We start from the raw sequence: 19,724 nt of genomic DNA on the forward strand, positions 1-19,724 counted from the left end.
ATCTCAGCAGCAGCTCATGGTATCCAGTCTCCTGTACATCTCAGCAGCAGCTCATGGTATCCAGTCTCCTTTACATCTCAGCAGCAGCTTATGGTATCCAGTCTCCTGTACATCTCAGCAGCAGCTCATGGTATCCAGTCTCCTGTACATCTCAGCAGCAGCTCATGGTATCCAGTCTCCTTTACATCTCAGCAGCAGCTTATGGTATCCAGTCTCCTGTACATCTCAGCAGCAGCTCATGGTATCCAATCTCCTATACATCTCAGCAGCAGCTCATGATATCCAGTCTCCTGTGCCTTGTGATGTGTGAGATGGGATGAAGGAACTTCTAGATGGTTTCCATTCACTCCTGCGTTTCCTCAAGGTCCCCATCCCACTGCGGGTGACTGACAGACTGTGTAAGTACACCTGTGTGAGTCTGTGTGATGAGTGTGATGAGTGTGTCTGTGACTCTGTTCTTCCTAAAGCTTTTTTGTTCTACCTTTGTGTGTGTATGTGTGCGTGTGCGTGTGTGTGTGTGTGTGTGTGTGTGTGTGTGTGTGTGTGTGTGTGTGTGTGTGTGTGTGTGTGTGTGTGTGTGTGTGTGTGTGTGTGTGTGTGTGTGTGTGTGTGTGTGTGTGTGTGTGTGTGTGTGTGTGTGTGTGTGTGTGTGTGTTTTGTCCATTGGTTTTGTCTTGTCTTCCCACACACCTGATTTCAATCCCATTCATTACCTGTTGTGTATTTACCTTCTGTTTCCCCTCATGTCTTTGTCAGAGATTGTTTTATTGTCAGTGTAGTTTTATGTTGTATAGGTGCGTGACGGGTCCTCGTACCCATGTTTGTTTATGTCTGTACATTTTAGTGTTATGGAGCATATTACGTGGACATTTATTAAAAGACTCCATTTTGACTCTCCTGTGCCTGACTTCCCTGCCACCTATACACAAATCGTTGACAGTGTGTGTGTCTTTCCTCTCCTGTGTGTAGGGTAAATGTGCAGAGATAGCCTCTGGCAGAACAAGACAAACTATTTTAGGAAGAACAGTGTCACACACACTGGGAAATCTGTAGACCTCCTTTCCAGTGGGCACAAACTGGTGGAATCAACGTTGTTTCAACGTCCTTTGTTAACGTACTGTGATGTGGAATCAGCATGGAAAATACACTGTATTTGAAAAAAGTAATCAACCATTACGGTTTTCATCTCATTTCAACCAGTGTTGTAAACATTGAAATTAGGGTAAAACTTTAACTTAAAACATTAACTCCTAAGTCAAAGGGTGTTTATAGTTTCTGATGGCACCGTACATGTGTGATTAAAGCTAGCACAACCAGTCAGCTTTCCATACACATGTAGGAGTGAATGGGTTGAGGACGGAATAGAATGAAGCTCCCTGTGGTTTGAACCATGATCCTTGCCTGTGACATAGAGATTCAGAGTTAGAGCTGAGCAGGGTAGTACAAACTCCCTGTCAAACCTCAGGAGCCACAATGGTCTGTCCCTAGGCTGAACCCTAACACCAGATGAACCATAAACACAGCTAATGCACACATCACTTCACAGTTAACCTTATAGTATACACTGCTAGAGGTGCTGTAGAGATAGCTTATGGCTGCATTCTGTCTGGGGATACTGTAGATAATAGAAGGGTCTCCACCAGATTACAGAGAGAGATCCACATTATACATGGTATCAGTGGATTGGAAAGATTCCCCGCCGAGGTTTGGTCGGGGGGAGTTCCATGCTCTCTGTGGTCAAGGATCAGGATGAACGCAGGGGTCATAGGGGTCGTGATAAAACATAGGTGTGGTGCGACGATCGTAAATCAACACAGGGATAACGCCAATCGAACGGAGTGGATGGACAGCAACTACTCACGTCAAAACTCAACCAGTAGATATACGACCAGTCTTGCTGTTTTAGAAGCTCAACCATTAGCCATGGATGCATCCCAAGGTTTACACATGGTTTTACGGGCTGCATGTCAAGTGGCGTAATGGCCACCATGGACGTTTTAAATCCCCACTTTTCCCCGCATTCACTCAGGCCACTCTCAAACTTAACTTCGATAGTGAAGGGTCAAAACGCGGCCAAAATATTTACTGTCCTGTGCAGAAAGTTCAGTGACTATTCATAAAATATTTTTTATGAAACCTTTGTGATCCTTTCATTATAGAAAAACACACACACACACACACACTGTAAAAGTCCTTTGTGCACATGTGTGAGACACAGATAGAGCAGTTTCTATCATGAATGTCACTAATCAACAATACTGGAGATTTATACTCTCTTGGCCGAGCTACACAAAAATACTCATTTAAACCATGGTCCACAGATGAGCAACAGACACAGTTGTATACATGTGCACATGCCCACACACACTCAAAATGCTATGGTCAGGGTGTGACACCCAGTTGCTAATATATGCATATTATTAGTAGATTTGGATAGAAGTTTCTAAAACTGTTTGAATGATGTCTATGAGTATAACAGAACTGATATGGCAGGCAAAAACCTGAGATAAATCCAACCAGGAAGTGGAAAATCTGAGGTTTGTAGTTTTTCAAAGTTTGGCCTATCGAAAACACAGTGTCTACGGGGTCAAATTGCACTTCCTAAGGCTTCCACTAGATGTCAACAGTCATTAGAAACTTGTTTGAGGCTTCTATTGTAAAGGAGGGGCTCATAAGGGCTCTTTGAGTCAGTGGTCTGGCAGAGTGCCACAAACCCGTGACACTCGTTCACGTGAGAGGTAGCTCGCGTTCCATTGCTTTTCTACAGACAAAGGAATTCTCCGGTTGGAACATTATTGAAGATTTATGTTAACATCCTAAAGATTGATTCTATACATCGTTTGACATGTTTCTATGGACTGTAACGGAACTTTTGGACTTTTCGTCTGGACCTAGTGCTCGCGCCTCATGAAGATGGATTACTTGGCTGAACGCGCTAACAACAAGGAGGAATTTGGACATAAATGATGGACTTTGATTTCTTCATTTATTTAGTTTCTTTCATTTGGTGTATTGCACTTGTTAATGTGTGAAAGTTACATATTTCAAAAAAATATTTTAGAATTTCACACGCTGCCTTTTCAGAGGAATGTTGTCGAGGGGTGCCGCTAGCGGAGCGCGAAATTCAAAAATGTTTTTTAGAAATAAGTGCAATACACCAAATTAAAGCTTAGCTTCTTGTTAATCTACCCATCGTGTCCGATTTCAAAAAGGATTTACAGTGAAAGCACAACATATGATTATGTTAGGTCAGAGCCTAGTCACAAAAAAACATATAGCCATTTTCCAGCCAAAGAGAGGAGTCACAAAAAGCAGAAATAGAGATCAAATTAATCACTAACCTTTGATCTTCATCAGATGGCACTCATAGGACTTCATGTTACACAATACATGTATGTTTTGTTTGATAAAGTTCATATTTATATCCAAAAATCTCAGTTTACATTGGCGTGTTATATTCAGTATGGGGATCTGGGCCTGATCGGGTGTCTGTGGTAGTAAATCCTTCCCGTCCGACTCATTGAAGAAAAACTCTTTGTCCAGTTTGAGCAACTGCAGTTCAAATGTCCAGAGACGCTAGCAGCAACATTATGTATAAAACAAGTTACGAACAACATGAAAAAACAAACAAAAGCGTGGTGGGTTAAGAGCCGATAAGACGGCAGCACTCCCCTCCCGTGCCATCACACAGGAAGGCCAGTCAATCCGGAAAATGTCAAGAACTTTTGAAGTTTCTTCATGTGCAGTCACAAAAACCATCAAGCGCTATGATGAAACTGGCTCACATGAGGACCGCCACAGGAAAGGAAGACCCAGAGTTACCTCTGCTGCAGAGGTAACTCATTAAATGCAAAACAGATTGCAGCCAAATAAATGCTTCACAGAGTTCAAGTAACAGACACATCTCAACATCAATTGTTCTGAGGAGACTGTGTGAATCAGGCCTTCATGATCAAATTGCTGCAAAGAAACCACTAATAAAGGACACCAATAAGAAGAAGAGACTTGCTTGGGCCAAGAAACACAAGCAGTGGACATTAGACTAGTGGAAATCTGTCCTTTGTTCTGATGAGTCCAAATGTGAGATTTTTAGTTCCAACCGCTGTGTCTTTGTGAGACGCAGAGTAGGTGAACAGATGATCTCCACGTGTGGTTCCCACCGTGAAGTTTGAAGTAGGAGGTGTAATGGTGCTTTGCTGGTGACACTGTCAGTGATTTATTTAGAATTCAAGGCACACTTAACCAGCATGGCTACCACAGCATTCTGCAGGGATACACTATCCCATCTGGTTTGCGCTTAGTGGGACTATCATTTGTTTTTCAACAGGACAATGACCCTACACACCTCCAGGCTGTGTAAGGACTATTTGACCAAGAAGGAGAATGATGCATTGCTGCATCAGATGACCTGGCCTCCACAATCACCCAATGGTTTGTGATGAATTGGACCGCAGAGTGAAGGAAAAGCAGCCAACAAATGCTCAGCAAATGTGAGAACTCCTTCAAGACTGTTGGAATAGCATTCCAGGTGAAGATGGTTGAGAGAATGCCATGCGTGTGCAAAGCTTTCATGAAGGCAAAGGCTGGCTACTTTGAAGAATCTCAAATATAAACCATATTTTGATTTGTTTAACAATTTTGTGGTTACTACATGATTCCATATTTGTTATTTCATAGTTTTGATGTCTTCACTATTATTATACAATGTAGAAAATAGTAAAATAAAGAAAAAACTTTGAATGAGTAGGTGTGTCCAAACTTTTGACTAGTATTGTTTGTGAGAATAAATCGCTCCCTCCATTGACACTGCTGTCCTCTCTAACCAGGTACCATTAAACAGGTGTGTTTGACAGAGAACGACACAGTATGTGGGTGTTATGAGACAATGACATGGGCCTTGACCAACACAAACACTTACCTAGACACCACGCTCAGACTGACTCAATCGAAATGTAGATGAGGTCAAAGTCCCATAATAAGACCGATCAAACATTTATCTGTGTTTATGATGTTTATTTATTCATAAAATACTGAAGGAAATATGTGTGATAAGGAATTACATATCAAATGTAGACCTATGGAGACACCACTTTGTTGAGTCCTCGCATCACCGTAGATGTATTTTAAACAGCACTGCCCTCTGGAGGATAATAGTGAGAGTGAATGACAGAGTACTCAGCAATCTCTAACATGCAGACCACACAGCCTGTGTCGCAAAATAAATGTACACATACATGTCATTCAATCGTTGCACACACACTGCTAGCTCGCATCAACGAGTGTCTGCACAGCTAGGCACTAAAATAGAACGTGGTTTTATTAGTGAAGCTTGAGGCACTGCAAGTCTCCCATCTCCTCATTGTTTTTTTTGGAGCATATACCAATGTGGGTGATTGAAAGATTAATTGAGGTCCACACTCCAGTCCAGCTGGGGGTAGTAATGCACCTTAAAGTTGATTGCCAAGTGCCATATAAAGTCCAAAGAAGAAGAAGGCTGAAGGAGGAGAGATTTCTGGAAATGAACTCAGTTTACCCTTTTATGTGTGAAAATGCAGAGCGCCAAATAAAATAAAAACTACTATAAAATTCAAACTTTCATTAAATCACACATGTAAGATACCAAATTAAAGCTACACTCGTTGTGAATCCAGCTAACATGTCAGATTTCAAAAAGGCTTTTCGGCGAAAGCATAAGAAGCTATTATCTGATGATAGCACAACAGTAAACAAAGAGAGAGTAGCATATTTCAACCCTGCAGGCACCAAACAAAACGCAGAAATAAAATATAAATCATGACTTACCTTTGACGAGCTTCTTTTGTTGGCACTCCAATATGTCCCATAACCATCACAAATGGTCCTTTTGTTCAAATAATTCCATCAGTACATATCCAAAATGTCAATTTATTTTGCGCATTTGATCCAGAAAAAAACAGCTTCCAATTTGCGCAACGTCACTACAAAATATCCCAAAAGTTATCTGTAAACTTTGCCAAAACATTTCAAACTACTTTTGTAATACAACTAGAGTTATTTTTAAACTTTAATAATCGATCAAATTATAGACGGGACAATCTGTGTTCAATACGGGAAGACAACAAACTCATGCTACTTTTCCAGTCATGCGCCTTCTCAAAAAGTACACTTCAAATGACACAAATTCAAGATGGCTGTACTTCTTCATTACACAAAGGAATAACCTCAACCAATTTTGAAAGACTGGTGACATCCAGTGGAAGCGGTAGGAACAGCAAACACGTGCCTTAGAAATCTTGTTTCCCAATGAAAACTCATTGAATACACAGTGACCTTTGCCTGCTACATAAGTTCTGTTATACTCATACTAATAATATGCATTGGGCACGCTATTTATCCAAAAGTGAAAATGCTGCCCCCTATCCCAGAGAGGTTTTAAGTCTCCCATCCTAACTGTTTTACATTCCCTGAGACCAACAAGTATTTGCAGATTTTCATAAAACAGCCACAAAAGTGGTCTCTCGTTTCTGCATCACCAAATTTTGCGCGAGGCAAAAGACTATGCTACGTGCTATTCAATTAGCTCTTTTAGTGCAGCGGGAGGGGAAGTTGTGTGTGTGTGTGTGTGTGCTACATTGTCACTCAAATATTACGCAATTCATACCGCTGTTCCGCATTTGAGATTTTTTAAATGTGGTCAACCTGACATGATGTATATACCAAAATAATGTAGTTCCTCCTTTCGAATATACCAAATCAAGATTTACTGCTAAAGTTTAAAAACGAGCATACAGAAGAAAAAATCCACCCAAATATGTTGTGGTCAGCAACATTTAGCCAAGCAGTAGCACCAATAGTGTCAACATTGATCAACTGTACATAAATGTGGCATGTCTCTTAAATCTGTCTTGTTGAGAGTTGTGAAATGCACTGTAAATTAAATGTGACTTGATTTGACTTGCCTGGTCTTATAGTCCTATACACTATACAGTCCTATACACTATTCCCTTTAACCTGAATGAGGGCAGAGTAGGAAGATTCTGTGTAGAACTGAAGATAATCCGATAGAACAGGTCAAACCTGGTCAGAACCAGTCAGAGGTTCTTGCAGCAGGTACTGCGTTTCTCCTGGGCGTCGCTAGCTGTTCCAATAGTACTGGACAGGGTCAAGGCAGTGATGGACACGCGGGGCACCTCTCGACTGGCCACCTTCTTGTGGATCGCTGGGGATAACAGGTATCATCACGTCAAAAAGTGATGCTGGTCTTTTACTTACTTACTTACTTAAACACACACACACCATGACATGGTGTTGTCTAACGTTTTCTAGATAAAGGTATGAAGTAGAAGAGCAACATAAGAACCTGTGAGAACTTCCTGGAAAGCAGCTTCAACGTTGGTAGAATCCAGAGCTGACGTCTCCATAAACAAGAGGCCATTCTTTTCTGCATGAGAAGGAATACCTTGTTGACTATATTCTTACATAGATCATACTCAATCATGCTAAGAAGCAACCATAGAATTCATTTTCATTGATGCAAAGTTGGTCATTTCTTTTACATTACCATGCTATTCTATGGAAAAGCTATATGAAACATTTTGCAATATTCTGCCACTTTCTGTCATTGACTGCATATTGCACACTTGTGTAACTAGTAACTAAGTTACAGGTAACTGGTAAGTAACTGGTACATAATTATTAACTAACTAGTAACTCATAACTGGTAAATAACTAGTAAGTAACTAGTAACTTTTAACTAACTGGTAAGTAAATTATCACCTGTGAAGTCCTTGGCCTCCTCGGTGGGCACGGTCCTCAGGGTATCCAGATCACTCTTGTTGCCCACCAGCATGACCACCATGTGGGGGTCGGTGTGGTCGTACAGCTCCTTCAACCAACGCTCCACACTCTCATAGGTTAGGTGCTTGGTGATGTCATACACCAGCAGAGCCCCCACCGCCCCTCTGTAGTACCTGGAGAGAGAAGGTGAGAGAAACGGAGAGAGAGAGAGAGAGAGTTATGTAAATAAGTTATTTCTGTGTTTTTTATTATACATTTGCAAAACCTAAAAGCCTGTTTCGCTTTTGTCATGTTTTGTCATATATTGTCTTGTCATTATGTTTTCGGATTGCCTACGTCATATCACTCCTTACTGGTCGGGCTCGGCAGTGGGGCACAGCTATCTGGGAGGCAAGCGCTGAGTGTACTAACGATTATCTGAACTTTAAAGAGGAGATGATAAGGGTTTTTGATCGTTCAGTTTTTGGGAAAGAAGCTTCCTGGTCCCTGTCTTCCCTATGTCAAGGTAATCGATCCATAACGGATTACTCTATAGAGTTTCGCACTCTTGCTGCCTCCAGTAACTGGAACGAGCCGGCGTTGCTCGCTCGTTTTCTGGAGGGACTCCACGCTAAGGTTAAGGATGAGATTCTCTCTCGGGAGGTTCCATCCAGCGTGGATTATTTGATTGAACTCGCTATTCGCATTGAACGACGGGTAGATCTTCATCACCGAGCTCATAGAAGAGAGCTCGCGTTAACTGTGTCTCCCCTCTCTCCGACACTACCATCTTTCCCCACTGACTCTGGCGTTGAGCCCATGCAGCTGGGGGGTATTCGCATTTCGACTAAGGAGAGGGAACGGAGAATCACCAACCGCCTCTGTCTCTATTGCGGTTCCGTAAGCGGAGGGCGACTGATAAGCGCTACTAAACGGTCCTCTCCATCAAGTACCTGTACTACCTTACCGGTCCATCTACGCTGGACCGGATCGGCAGCTTCCTGCAGTGCATTAATAGACTCTGGGGCGGAGGGCTGTTTTATGGACGAAGCCTGGGCTCGGGAACATGACATTCCTCTCAGACAGTTAGGGGAGCCCACGGTCATGTTTGCCTTGGATGGTAGTCCTCTCCCCAGTATATTATGTGAAACACTACCTTTAACCCTCACTGTATCTGGTAACCATAGTGAGACCATTTCTTTTTTGATTTTTTGTTCACCTTTTACACCTGTTGTTTTGGGTCATCCCTGGCTAGTGTGTCATAATCCTTCTTTTGATTGGTCTAGTAATTCTATCCTTTCCTGGAACGTTTCTTGTCATGTGAAGTGTTTAATGTCTGATATCCCTCCTGTTTCTTCTGTCCCCTCTTCTCAGGAGGAACCTGGTGATTTGACAGGAGTGCCGGAGGAATATCATGGTCGGCGCACGGTCTTCAGTCGGTCCAGAACTAACTCCCTTCCTCCTCACCGGTCGTATGATTGTTGTTCTGATCTCCTCAAGAAGCGTTTTGCATCCGCTCCTATCCTTGTTGCACCTGACGTCACTAAACAGTTTATTGTTGAGGTTGTCGCGTCGGGGGTGGGCGTGGGAGCCATTCTGTCCCAGCGCTCCGATACTGACGATGGGGTCCACCCTTGTGCGTATTTTTCTCATCGCCTGTCACCGTCGGAACGTAACTATGATGTGGCTAACCGCGAACTGCTCGCCATCCGTTTAGCCCTAGGCAAATGGCGACAGTGGTTGGAGGGGGCGACCGTTCCTTTTGTCGTTTGGACTGACCAAAGGAACCTTGAGTACATCCGTTCTGCCAAACGACTGAATGCGCGTCATGCTCGTTGGGCATTGTTTTTCGCTCGTTTCAAGTTCGTTATTTCTTATTGCCCGGGTACTAAGAACACCAAGCCTCATGCTTTATCCCGTCTCTTTAGTTCTTCTGTGGCTTTTACCGATCCCGAGGGGATCCTTCCTGTTGGGCGTGTTGTCGGGTTGACTGTCTGGGGTATTGAGAGACAGGTTAAGCAAGCACTCACTCACACTCCGTCGCCGCGCGCTTGTCCTAGTAACCTTCTTTTCGTTCCTGTCTCTACTCGTCTGGCTGTTCTTCAGTGGGCGCACTCTGCCAAGTTAGCTGGCCACCCCGGCGTTCGGGGTACGCTTGCTTCTATTCGCCAGCGGTTTTGGTGGCCTACTCAGGAGCGTGACACGCGCCGTTTCGTGGCTGCGTGTTCGGACTGCGCGCAGAATAAGTCTGGTAATTTTTTTTCTGCTTCTGCTCCTGGTCTTGCTGGGTCTCAGTCTGTTCCCTGCCACCGCATCTCTCCTGTTCTTGTTCCTGCCCTTGCTGTGTCTCAGTCTGTCCCTAGTTGTTACTCTCCTGGCCTGTTTGGTCCTGTTTGCTCTAAAGCTTTCAGTTCTCTACCCGTGTCTCATTTTTTTTTTTAGAGTAGTACCCTAGTTTCCCTTTTTATCGTTTTCCGTTACGGTCCTGAGGAGAGGAGTTGGGTTCTTTCTCGGGACGTGCTGGACCGTTTGTGATCTATGATTTCCTCCGTTGCCACCAGTGTTCCTCCTCGAGTGCGCCAGGAGGCGCTCGGTGAGTGGGGGGGTACTGTCATGTTTTGTCATATATTGTCTTGTCATTATGTTTTCCCTTCTGTTCGTTTCCCCCTGCTGGTCTTATTAGGTTCGTTCCCTTTTTCTATCCCTCTCTCTCCCCCTCCCTCTCTCTCCTCTCTCTATCGTTCCGTTCCTGCTCCCAGCTGTTCCTCATTCTCCTAACTCACTCATTTAGTCTTTTTACACCTGTTCCCTATTTTGTCTTCTGATTAGAGTCCCTATTTCTCCCCTTGTTTTCCACTTCTGTCCTTGTCGGATCCTTGTATATTGTTCGCCGTGCTGTGTCTTTGTCTCGCCCAGTCGTGTCTTGTTTCCCTCAGATGCTGCGTGTGAGCAGGTGTCTGAGTCTGCTACGGTCGGTGCCTTCCCGAGGCAACCTACAGTTATGGTCGAGTCTCCAGTCTGTCCTCGTCACTACGAGTGGAATTAAGTTTTTTTATGTTTTGTTTTCTGCTCTGATTGTCCAGGAGTATTGCCTATTTCCTTTACTGGAATAAAGACTCTGTTTTCGCCAAGTCGCTTTTGGGTCCTCATTCACCTGCATAACAGCTTTGTCATTATGAGGTATTCTGTGTAGATTAATTAGGAAAAAATAATTTAATAAATTCTAGAATAAGGCTGTAACGTAACAAAATGTGGAAACAGTCAAGTGATCTGAATACTTTCCCGAACACATTTTAAGTGTGTGTATCTATCCACACTGAGGTGATTGTCTCTCTAGTGCTCTAATGTATTTGTTGTGTACAAGGAGTGTGTGTGTATGTCCGTGCATGCGTTCTGGTGTGTGCACATATGTGTGTGTTGAGTGCACGTGTGTGTTCTGATGTGTGTACCCACGCGGAGGTGTTGGCTCTGTATCTCTCCAGCCCTGCCGTGTCCCAGATCTGAGCCTTGATGGCGAAGGTACCCAGCTGAACAGTGCGGGTGCTGAACTCCACTCCGATGGTGGTGCGGCTGTCGTGGTTAAACTCATTCTTCGTGAAGCGAGACAGCAGGTTGCTTTTCCCAACACCAGACTCACCAATCAGAACCACTAAAGGATGACATATATCATGGAAGCACTTGAGTAAATGAGGGGTACAAAGTATTTTGAAAGCAAGTGCTGCCATACAAGTGTGGTTCCTGTGTTAATTAAGCAATTAACATCCCATCATGCTTAGGGTCATAAAAATGCTGGGCAGGCCATTATTTTAGCCATTATTTTGGCTACCATGGCTATGCCCCCATAGGATGACAATGCCTTCATCCACCAGGCACGAATGTTCACTTAATGGTTTGATGAGCATGAAACGATGTAAGTCATATGCCATGGCCGTCTCAGTCACCAGATCTCAACCCAAATGAACACCTATGGGAGATTCTGGAGCGGTGCCTGAGAAACTGTTTTCTATCTCCATCAACAAAACACCAAATGATGGAATTTCTGGGGGAAGAATGGTGTCGTATCCCTCCAATAGAGATCCAGAAACATGTAGAATCTTGTTGATGGCTCCTTTATTTAGTCAGTTACTTGAATCATTATTACATTTCTTGGGTGCAATGTTAGATGTTTCAGGTACAACAGTACCGTCTACACTGAATTTATAAAACATTAAGAACACCTGCTCGTTCCATGACGTAGACTGACCAGGTGCATCTAGGTGAAAGCTATGATCCCTTATTGATGTCACTTAAATCCACTTCAATCAGTGTAGATGAACGGGGGGAGAAAGATTAAAGAAGGATTTATAAGCATGGATTATGTATGTGTGCCATTCAGAGGGTGAATGGGCAAGACAACCTATTTAAGTGCCTTTGAACGGGGTATGGAAGTAGGTGCCAGGTGCACCAGTTTGTGTCTAGAACTGGAATGCTGCAAGGTTTTTCACACACTTTCCTGTGTGTTTCAAGAATGGTTTCAAGAATGGTCCACCACTCAGGGGATTTGTTTACATACAGAATCAGCTTCTTTGACAAACAAGGCTCACCTTTGAAGACGAAGTTGTAGCTTTCGTCACCCATACTGTGCCGTTGTTGAGCCATGGTGGGTTCCTCCTCCGCCTGGTATAGGGGCACTACTGCATTAGGTCCCAGGAGAGGGAGAACGAGAGAAAAAGAGAGAGAACAGCAGAGACAAGCCTCTCTCTTGTCTCCCAAGGCACCAATGTAGTGAGACAGTGTAACAGAAGTGAAAATGAAGGAGAAAGAGAGAGAACAGGTTAGGGCTAGTCTAACACTGACACTCCTCTTTCTTCATCTGTAGATGGGGGCAGTTTGTCTATGGACAGACAGAGAGACGATCCATGCTGCCGATTCCTCCTGTGGCTCAGCTGACACATGGGAGAGGCAGAGGCGGGGGGAGGAAAGTTGATGTCAGAGCAGGTGTAACAGGTAGAACCACTAGCATGTACAGTTATCACAAGAGAATAGACTCCACCGTCCCTCCCCATCTAGTCTGTCTATCTCGTCTGACAGGTGCATCTTCAGTGTATGGCAGGTGAAGCAGTGCTATGTTGAATAGGACAAACGTGTCCTTAGACACTGATCTAAGATAATTTTTGGTTTCCTCCTCAGGTTATGATTTGTAGAGGGTAATTGGGTCCTAGATCAGCTGACCCTGAGGGCAACTCTTACCCCGGGTTGTTACTACAGACATGCACGTGCACAGATAGGGCTCTGCCCCTTTGCCTTTCCACTCTCTAAAGTGTCCTTTTGGGTGGTGGTATAATTTCCTCCAAAATGTATACATTTGTCATTAACTGTGTTTCCATTAACTGGTCTGGTCATTTTTGTTGCTGTTGACATTTAGAAAGTTGCATTGAAAATAGATGACATTTGCCTGCTAGGGTGCGTTTCCATGTAACTACTGTATCTTGTGTTTGTATTTATTGTGGATCCCCATTAGCTACTCTTCCTGGGGTCCAGCAAAATTAAGGTAGTTATACAATTTTAAAAACATTACAATACATTCATAACAGATTTCACAACACATTAAGTGTGTGCCCTCAGGCCCCTTCTCCACTAGCACATATCTACAACACTAAATCCATGTGTATGTGTGTGTGTAGTGCGTACGTTATCATGTGTGTGTATGCATGTGTCTGTGCTTATGTTTGTGTTGCTTCACAGTCCCCACTGTTCCACAAGGTGTAATTTTATCAGTTTTTAAAAACTCTGATTCTACTGCTTGCATCAGTTACCTGATGTGGAATAGAGTTCCATATAGTCATTGCTCTATGTAGTGCTGTGCACCTCCCGTAGTCTGTTCTAGACTTGGGGACTGTGAATAGACCTCAGATGGCATGTCTTGTGGGGTATACATGAGTGTCTGAGCTGTGTACTTGTCATTTAAACAGATAGCTAGGTGCTTTCAACATGTCACCTCTCACAAATACAAGTAGTGATGAAGTCAATCTCTCCTCCACTTTGAGCCAGGGGAGATTGACATGCATATTATAAATGTTTGCTCTATGTGTACATTCGAGGGCCAGCCGTGCTGCCCTGTTCTGAACAATTGCAAGTCCCTCTTCGTGGCACCTGACCACGTGACTGAACAGTAGTCCAGGTGCGACAAAACTAGAGCCTGTAGGACCTGCATTGTTGAAGGTAGAGCAGCACTTTATTGTGGACAGACTTGTCCCCATCTTAGCTACTGTCTTAATATGTTTTGACCATGACAGTTTACAATCCAGGGTTACTCAAAGCAATTTAGTCACCTCAATTTGCTAAATTTCCATATGATTTATTACAAGATTTAGTTTAGGTTTAGGGTTTCGTGAATTATTTGTCCCAAATACAATGCTTTTTGAAATATTTAGGACTAACTTATTCCTTGCCACCCATTCTGATTGTTGGAGTGATTTTAGTCGAGTAATCCGCATACATAAACACATCCAAAGCCAGTAGCATGTTGTTAGTAAATATTGAAAAAAAGTAAGGGGCCTAGACAGCTGCCCTGGGGAATTCCTGATTCTACCTGGAGTATGTTGGAAGAAGAACACTTTGTGTTCTGTTAGACAGGTAACTCTTCATACACAATATAGCAGGGGTTGTAAAGCCATAACACATACGTTTTTCCAGCAGCAGACTATGATCGATAATGTCAAAAGCTGCAATGAAGTCAAGCAAAACAGACTGCTTTAGTCCCCTACAATCTTTTTATCATATATTTCTCTCAGCCAATCATCAGTCATTTGTGTAAGTGCTGTGCTTGTTGGATGTACTTCCATATAAGTGTGCTGAAAGTCTTGTCAATTTGTTTAATGTAAAATATCATTGTATCTGGTCAAACACCATTTTTTTCCCATGAAAACAGCTGGATGTAATGATGTCACACCAAAAAAAAGTACATTTTAAGTGGTTGAAGTGTTTCCATGATCCATTTAGGAAAGTTTCTCCTTAATAAATTGGCGACAGCCTGTATGCCCTCCCACCTATCAGTTTCATGTCTCAGGTAGCCCGCGAAAGCCAGCATGGATAGAATGCAAGAATTGACTAATATTTGACATATTCTAATTCTATTGTGTCAAAGTATCGCCACGGTCTGTGTGGTGGTGAAACTTGCACTCCTGGATGGTGAAACTTACCAACCAACCAGAAAAGGAAGGCGAAGCAATTCTACCATTCTTGAAAATCAGGACAATCCCTGTACTGCAAAGAAAGATTATTTTTATAGTTGAAAAAAATGTATTTTGCAAGAGGTAGGCATTTAGAATGAATTGTGGAGTCAAGCATTATGGTTACGAGGGTGACATCACATGCCCCGCATAGGCCAACCCATCTGTTATGCTGGTGAATGAGGACCCAAAAGCGACTTAACGAAAACAGAGTCTTTATTCCAGTATATGACAAAAGTGATAATCCTGGAACTTATCAAGGAGAAAACAAAACAGGAAAACTAAATCCACTCGTCAGTAGCGAGGACTGACTGGAGACTCGACCATAGACTGCAGGTTGCTTCGGGAAGGCACCGACCGTAGCAGACTAAGACACCTGCTCACACGCAGCATCTGAAGAAGATAAAACACGACAGGGCGAGACAAGGACACAGAACAGCGAACATCATACAAGGATCCGACAAGGACAGAAGCGGAAAACAGAGGGAGAAATAGTGGCTCTAATCAGAGGGCAAAATAGGGGACAGGTGTGAAAAGAGTAAATGAGTTAGTTAGGAGAATGAGGAACAGCTGGGAGCAGGAACGGAACGATAGAGAGAGAGCGAGAGAGGGAGAGAGGGAGGGGGAGAGAGAGGGATAGAAAGAGGGAAAGAACCTAATAAGACCAGCAGAGGGAAACGAATAGAAGGGAAGCACAGAGACAAGACATGATAACCAATGACAAAACATGACACCATCAAAATGATTTGTCAATAATAATGTATTCGAAAAACACCGTTTCCATCATTTGTCGCAAGAAAGAAAGTAAGTTAGACAGAAGAAAAATATACCCGTCGAACGGATGAAAATATTGTTAATAACATTTCTCCTATTGACCTATCTGCTGTTTCCATTACACATATCACAACATTGATTTTATCAAATAAACCTTGGTCAATGGAAACCTGCCTCGTGTTGTTCGGAACCCACTGCACGCAAGTTGTCAAGTTTGCCACTCCACACACCGTTGGTTGCCAAGGCCAGGGACCATGGCAAAGTCTCAGCTCACTCAACAAATAGCTGCAGATGAGCATTTGCCTGTTAGCTCTTATGGGAAGGCTCTGAAAACCCCCTCTGACTTTAAATATCACAGGGGGCTTGGACTAATGCACCTAAATGTGTGAAGTATGATTTAAAAAATGGACACAATTGACATTTGGGTACAGGACTTATATCCTGACATTCTGGTGTATGGTGTACTCAACTCTTACCTTACGAGATCCGGAGCCTGCTGGTTTTCTGTTCTACCTGATAATGAATTGCAAACACCTGGCATCCCAGGTCTAACTCAGTACCTGATTAGAGGGGAATTTTTTTTTTTAATCCAGTGGAACTGGTTTCGAGGTCCAGAGTTGAGTTTGAGGGCATTTTGAGTTACAAAACACCCAAAACACTTATCTACGTTTTAGAAAATACATTTTTTAAATGTTTTCTGCTCAAGGGTTTTTACATGACATAGTCTGCTCTCTGATTTAACCACGTTCTCTTGTATTTCTGACTCTGAGTTGGCTACAAAAAATGTATAATCCATATTTATTTCTCTGGCAGATAAGCACGGCCCTTTTACACAATTAACAGTCAGAGATAGATCGAAGCCTTGGTTTTCTTCAAAGTTATCTGAGCTCATTCAGATGAGAAATCAGGCCTGGGACAAGGCAAGGGAAAACTGTCTCCGTAGTGGACTGGCAATCTTTCAGACAATTGAGAGAGATGTACTATCTCGATTATAAAAGCTAAATCAAGCTACTTTTTAAGCTCTCTCTGACTCTGCTGGTGATCCTTCAAAAATGTTGGAAAACAGTAAATGCACTGAAGCGTAGAAATTCCTCATCTTCCCTGCCTAAGCATGTTCTGTCTGACTCTGGCATCATAACTGAGATGAATGGGATAAGTTATGCTTTTAATCATCATTTTTATCTCGGCAGGCTTTTTATTTGAGAGAAACGGTGATGTAGTTGACCCTGGTCAGTCAATCAACTGCTCTTTTCTCTGCCAGCCTCTAGCTGACTCCACAGTTAACCCGTCAACTTCAAGTCAATCTTTGTTTATATTTCAACAATTTACTAGACAGACATTTTATTGCTCAGCATTTGCAATACTGTGTATCCATATCCACTGGCACTGATATGATTCATCCATTTTTGCTGCAGCTCTCTGCCCCCCGATAGCTGAATCATTAACTCATATTTTTAACCTGACGATTATATCTGGTACTTTCCCCAAGATTTGAAAGACGACCAGTGTGGTCCCCCTTCACAAAGGTGGTGACCCTTGTGACCTAAATAATTAAATTGGCCTATTTTTAAACTTTCTTGCCTAGCTAAAATATTTGAATCCTTGATTCATTCTCAGCTAAGATGTACATCAGTTGGGATTTAGACCAGGTCATAGCACTGCTGCATCCTTAGTTATAAATGATGTGGTTAACTGTATGGATAAAAGGCAACATTTTGTTGCCCTCTTCATAGACCTGACAAAGGCTTTCCATACTGTTGATCACTCAATGTACAGTGCATTCGGAAAGTATTCAGACCCCGTGACTTATTCCACAGTTAAGTTATTCTAAAATGGATTAAATAAAACAATTCCTCAGCAATCTACACACAATAACCCATAATGACAAAGAAAAAATAGGCTGAGAAATTTGCATTTATATATAAAAAAGAAACTGAAATCACTTATTTATCTAAGTATTCTGCCCCTTTACTATGACTCGAAATTGAGCTCAGATGCATCCTGTTTCCATTGATCATCCTTGAGATGTTTCTACAACTTGATTGAAGTCGACCTGTGGTAAATTCAATTGATGGGACATGATTTGGAAAGGCACACACCTGTCTATATAAGATCCCACAGTTGACAGTGTATGTCAGAGCAAAAACCAAGCCATGAGGTCGAAGGAATTGTCCGTAGAGCTCAGAGACAGGATTGTGTCGAGGCACAGATCTGGGGAAGGATATCAAACATTTTCTGCAGCATTAAAAGTCCCCAAGAACCTGATGGTCACTCTGGAGATGGGAGAACCTTCCAGAAGGACAACCATCTCTGCAGCACTCCACCAATCAAGCCTTTATGGTAGAGTGTCCAGACAAAGTCACTACTCAGTAAAAGGCACATGACAGCTTGCTTGGAGTTTGTCAAAAGTCACCTAAAGACTCAGACCATGAGAAACAAGATTCTCTGGTCTGATGAAACCAAGATTGAACTCTTTGGCCTGAATGCCAAGCGTCACATTTTGAGGAAACCTGGCACCATCCCTACGGTGAAGCATGGTGGTGGCAGCATCATGCTGTGGGGATGTTTTCAGTGGCAGGGACTGGGAGACTAGTCAGGATCAGGGGAAAGATGAACGGAGCAAAGTAGAGAGACCCTTGATTAAAACCTGCTCCAGAGCGCTGAAGACCTCAGACTGGGGCAAAGGTTCACCTTCCAACAGGACAATGACCCTAAGCACACAGCCAAGACAACGCTTTGGGACAAGTCTCAATGTCCTTGAGTGCCCCAGCCAGAGCCCGGACTTGAACCCGATTGAACATCTCTGGAGAGACCTGAAAATAGCTGTGCAGCAATGCTCCCCATCCAACCTGACAGATCTTGAGAGGATCTGCAGAGAAGAATGTGAGAAACTCCCCAAATATATGTGTGCCAAGCTTATAGCGTCATACCCAAGAAGACTCGATGCTATAATAACTGCCAAAGGTGCTTCAACAAAGTACTGAGTAAAGGGTCTGAAAACGTATGTACATTAATTTTTTCAGTTTTACATGTTTTGCTTTGTCATTTCGGGCTATTGTGTGTAGCTTGATGAGGGGAAAAAACACATTTGAGTAGGTGTGTCCAAACTTTTGACTGGTACTGTTTATAATATCTATGCCAGAAGAGCATTAGTGAGGTCGGGCACTTATGTTGGGGGATGAGGCCTGGCTTGCAGTCGTGGTTCCAATTAATCTAAACTGTGTTTGATTGGGTTGAGGTCAAGGCTCGGTACAGACCAGTCAAGTTCTTCCACACCGATCTCGACAAACCATTTCTGTATGGACCTCGCTTTCTACACGCGGGCATTGTTATGCAAAAACAGGAAAGGGCCTTCCCCATACTGTTGCCACAAAGTTGGAAGCACAGAATCATCTAGAATGTCATTGTATGCTGTAGTGTTAAGATTTCCCTTCACTGGAACTAAGAGGGCCTAACCCGAACCATGAAAAACAGCCCCAGACCATCATTCCTCCTCCACCAAACGTTACAGTTGGCACTATTTTACTGGGGCATGTAGCGTTCTCCTGGCATCCACCAAACCCAGATTCATCTGTCGGACTGCCAGATAGTGAAGCGTGATTCATCACTCCAGAGAACACGTTTCCACTGCTCCAGAGTCCAATGGCAGCGAGTTTAACACCTCTCCAGCTGGCGCTTGGCGATCCCATTTCATGAAGCTCCCACTAATAGTTATTGTCCAGAGGCAGTTTGGAACTCTGTCGTGAGTGTTGCAACCCAGGACAGATGATTTTAACGAGCTACATGCTTCAGCACTCCGCAGTCCCGTTCTGAGCTTGTGTGGTCTACCACTTTGCCGTCGTTGTTCTTAGGTTTACACTTCAAAATAACAGCATTTACAGTTGACCGGGCAAAAAGTAATTGAACTGACTTGTTGGGAAAGTGGCATCCTATAAAAAGGTGCCACGTTGAATGTCCCTGAGCTCTTCAGTTAAGCCATTCTAC

At 43.1% G+C, this 19,724-nt stretch overlaps 1 protein-coding gene across 1 annotated transcript; it reads right to left on the bottom strand.

Moving 5' to 3' along the window:
- Window positions 1–5,959: 5,959 nt before the first annotated feature.
- LOC124042710 (ras-related protein Rab-25-like) lies at window positions 5,960–12,522 on the bottom strand. The gene is made up of 5 exons (XM_046360804.1): window positions 12,339–12,522; window positions 11,209–11,404; window positions 7,756–7,949; window positions 7,340–7,420; window positions 5,960–7,198 (listed from the first exon to the last, which is right to left on the bottom strand). Exons 1-5 carry the CDS (start codon window positions 12,391–12,393, stop codon window positions 7,071–7,073), a joined length of 654 nt encoding a protein of 217 aa, XP_046216760.1. The 5' UTR covers window positions 12,394–12,522; the 3' UTR covers window positions 5,960–7,070.
- Between the last annotated feature and the right edge of the window lie 7,202 nt (window positions 12,523–19,724).

This window comes from Oncorhynchus gorbuscha, linkage group LG09 (assembly GCF_021184085.1).
Source record: "Oncorhynchus gorbuscha isolate QuinsamMale2020 ecotype Even-year linkage group LG09, OgorEven_v1.0, whole genome shotgun sequence".
Classification (NCBI taxonomy): Eukaryota; Metazoa; Chordata; class Actinopteri; order Salmoniformes; family Salmonidae; genus Oncorhynchus; species Oncorhynchus gorbuscha.

Bases quoted from the DNA above. Each gene is read 5' to 3' on its own strand.
- LOC124042710 (XM_046360804.1), bottom strand. From the start codon at position 12,393: ATGGCTCAACAACGGCACAGTATGGGTGACGAAAGCTACAACTTCGTC. The intron at 7,421-7,755 runs GTGATAATTTAC...CTTCTCATGCAG, and splicing joins GGAGGCCAAGGACTTCACAG to AAAAGAATGGCCTCTTGTTT. The intron at 7,199-7,339 runs GTTCTTATGTTG...TGTTATCCCCAG, and splicing joins TTTCCAGGAAGTTCTCACAG to CGATCCACAAGAAGGTGGCC.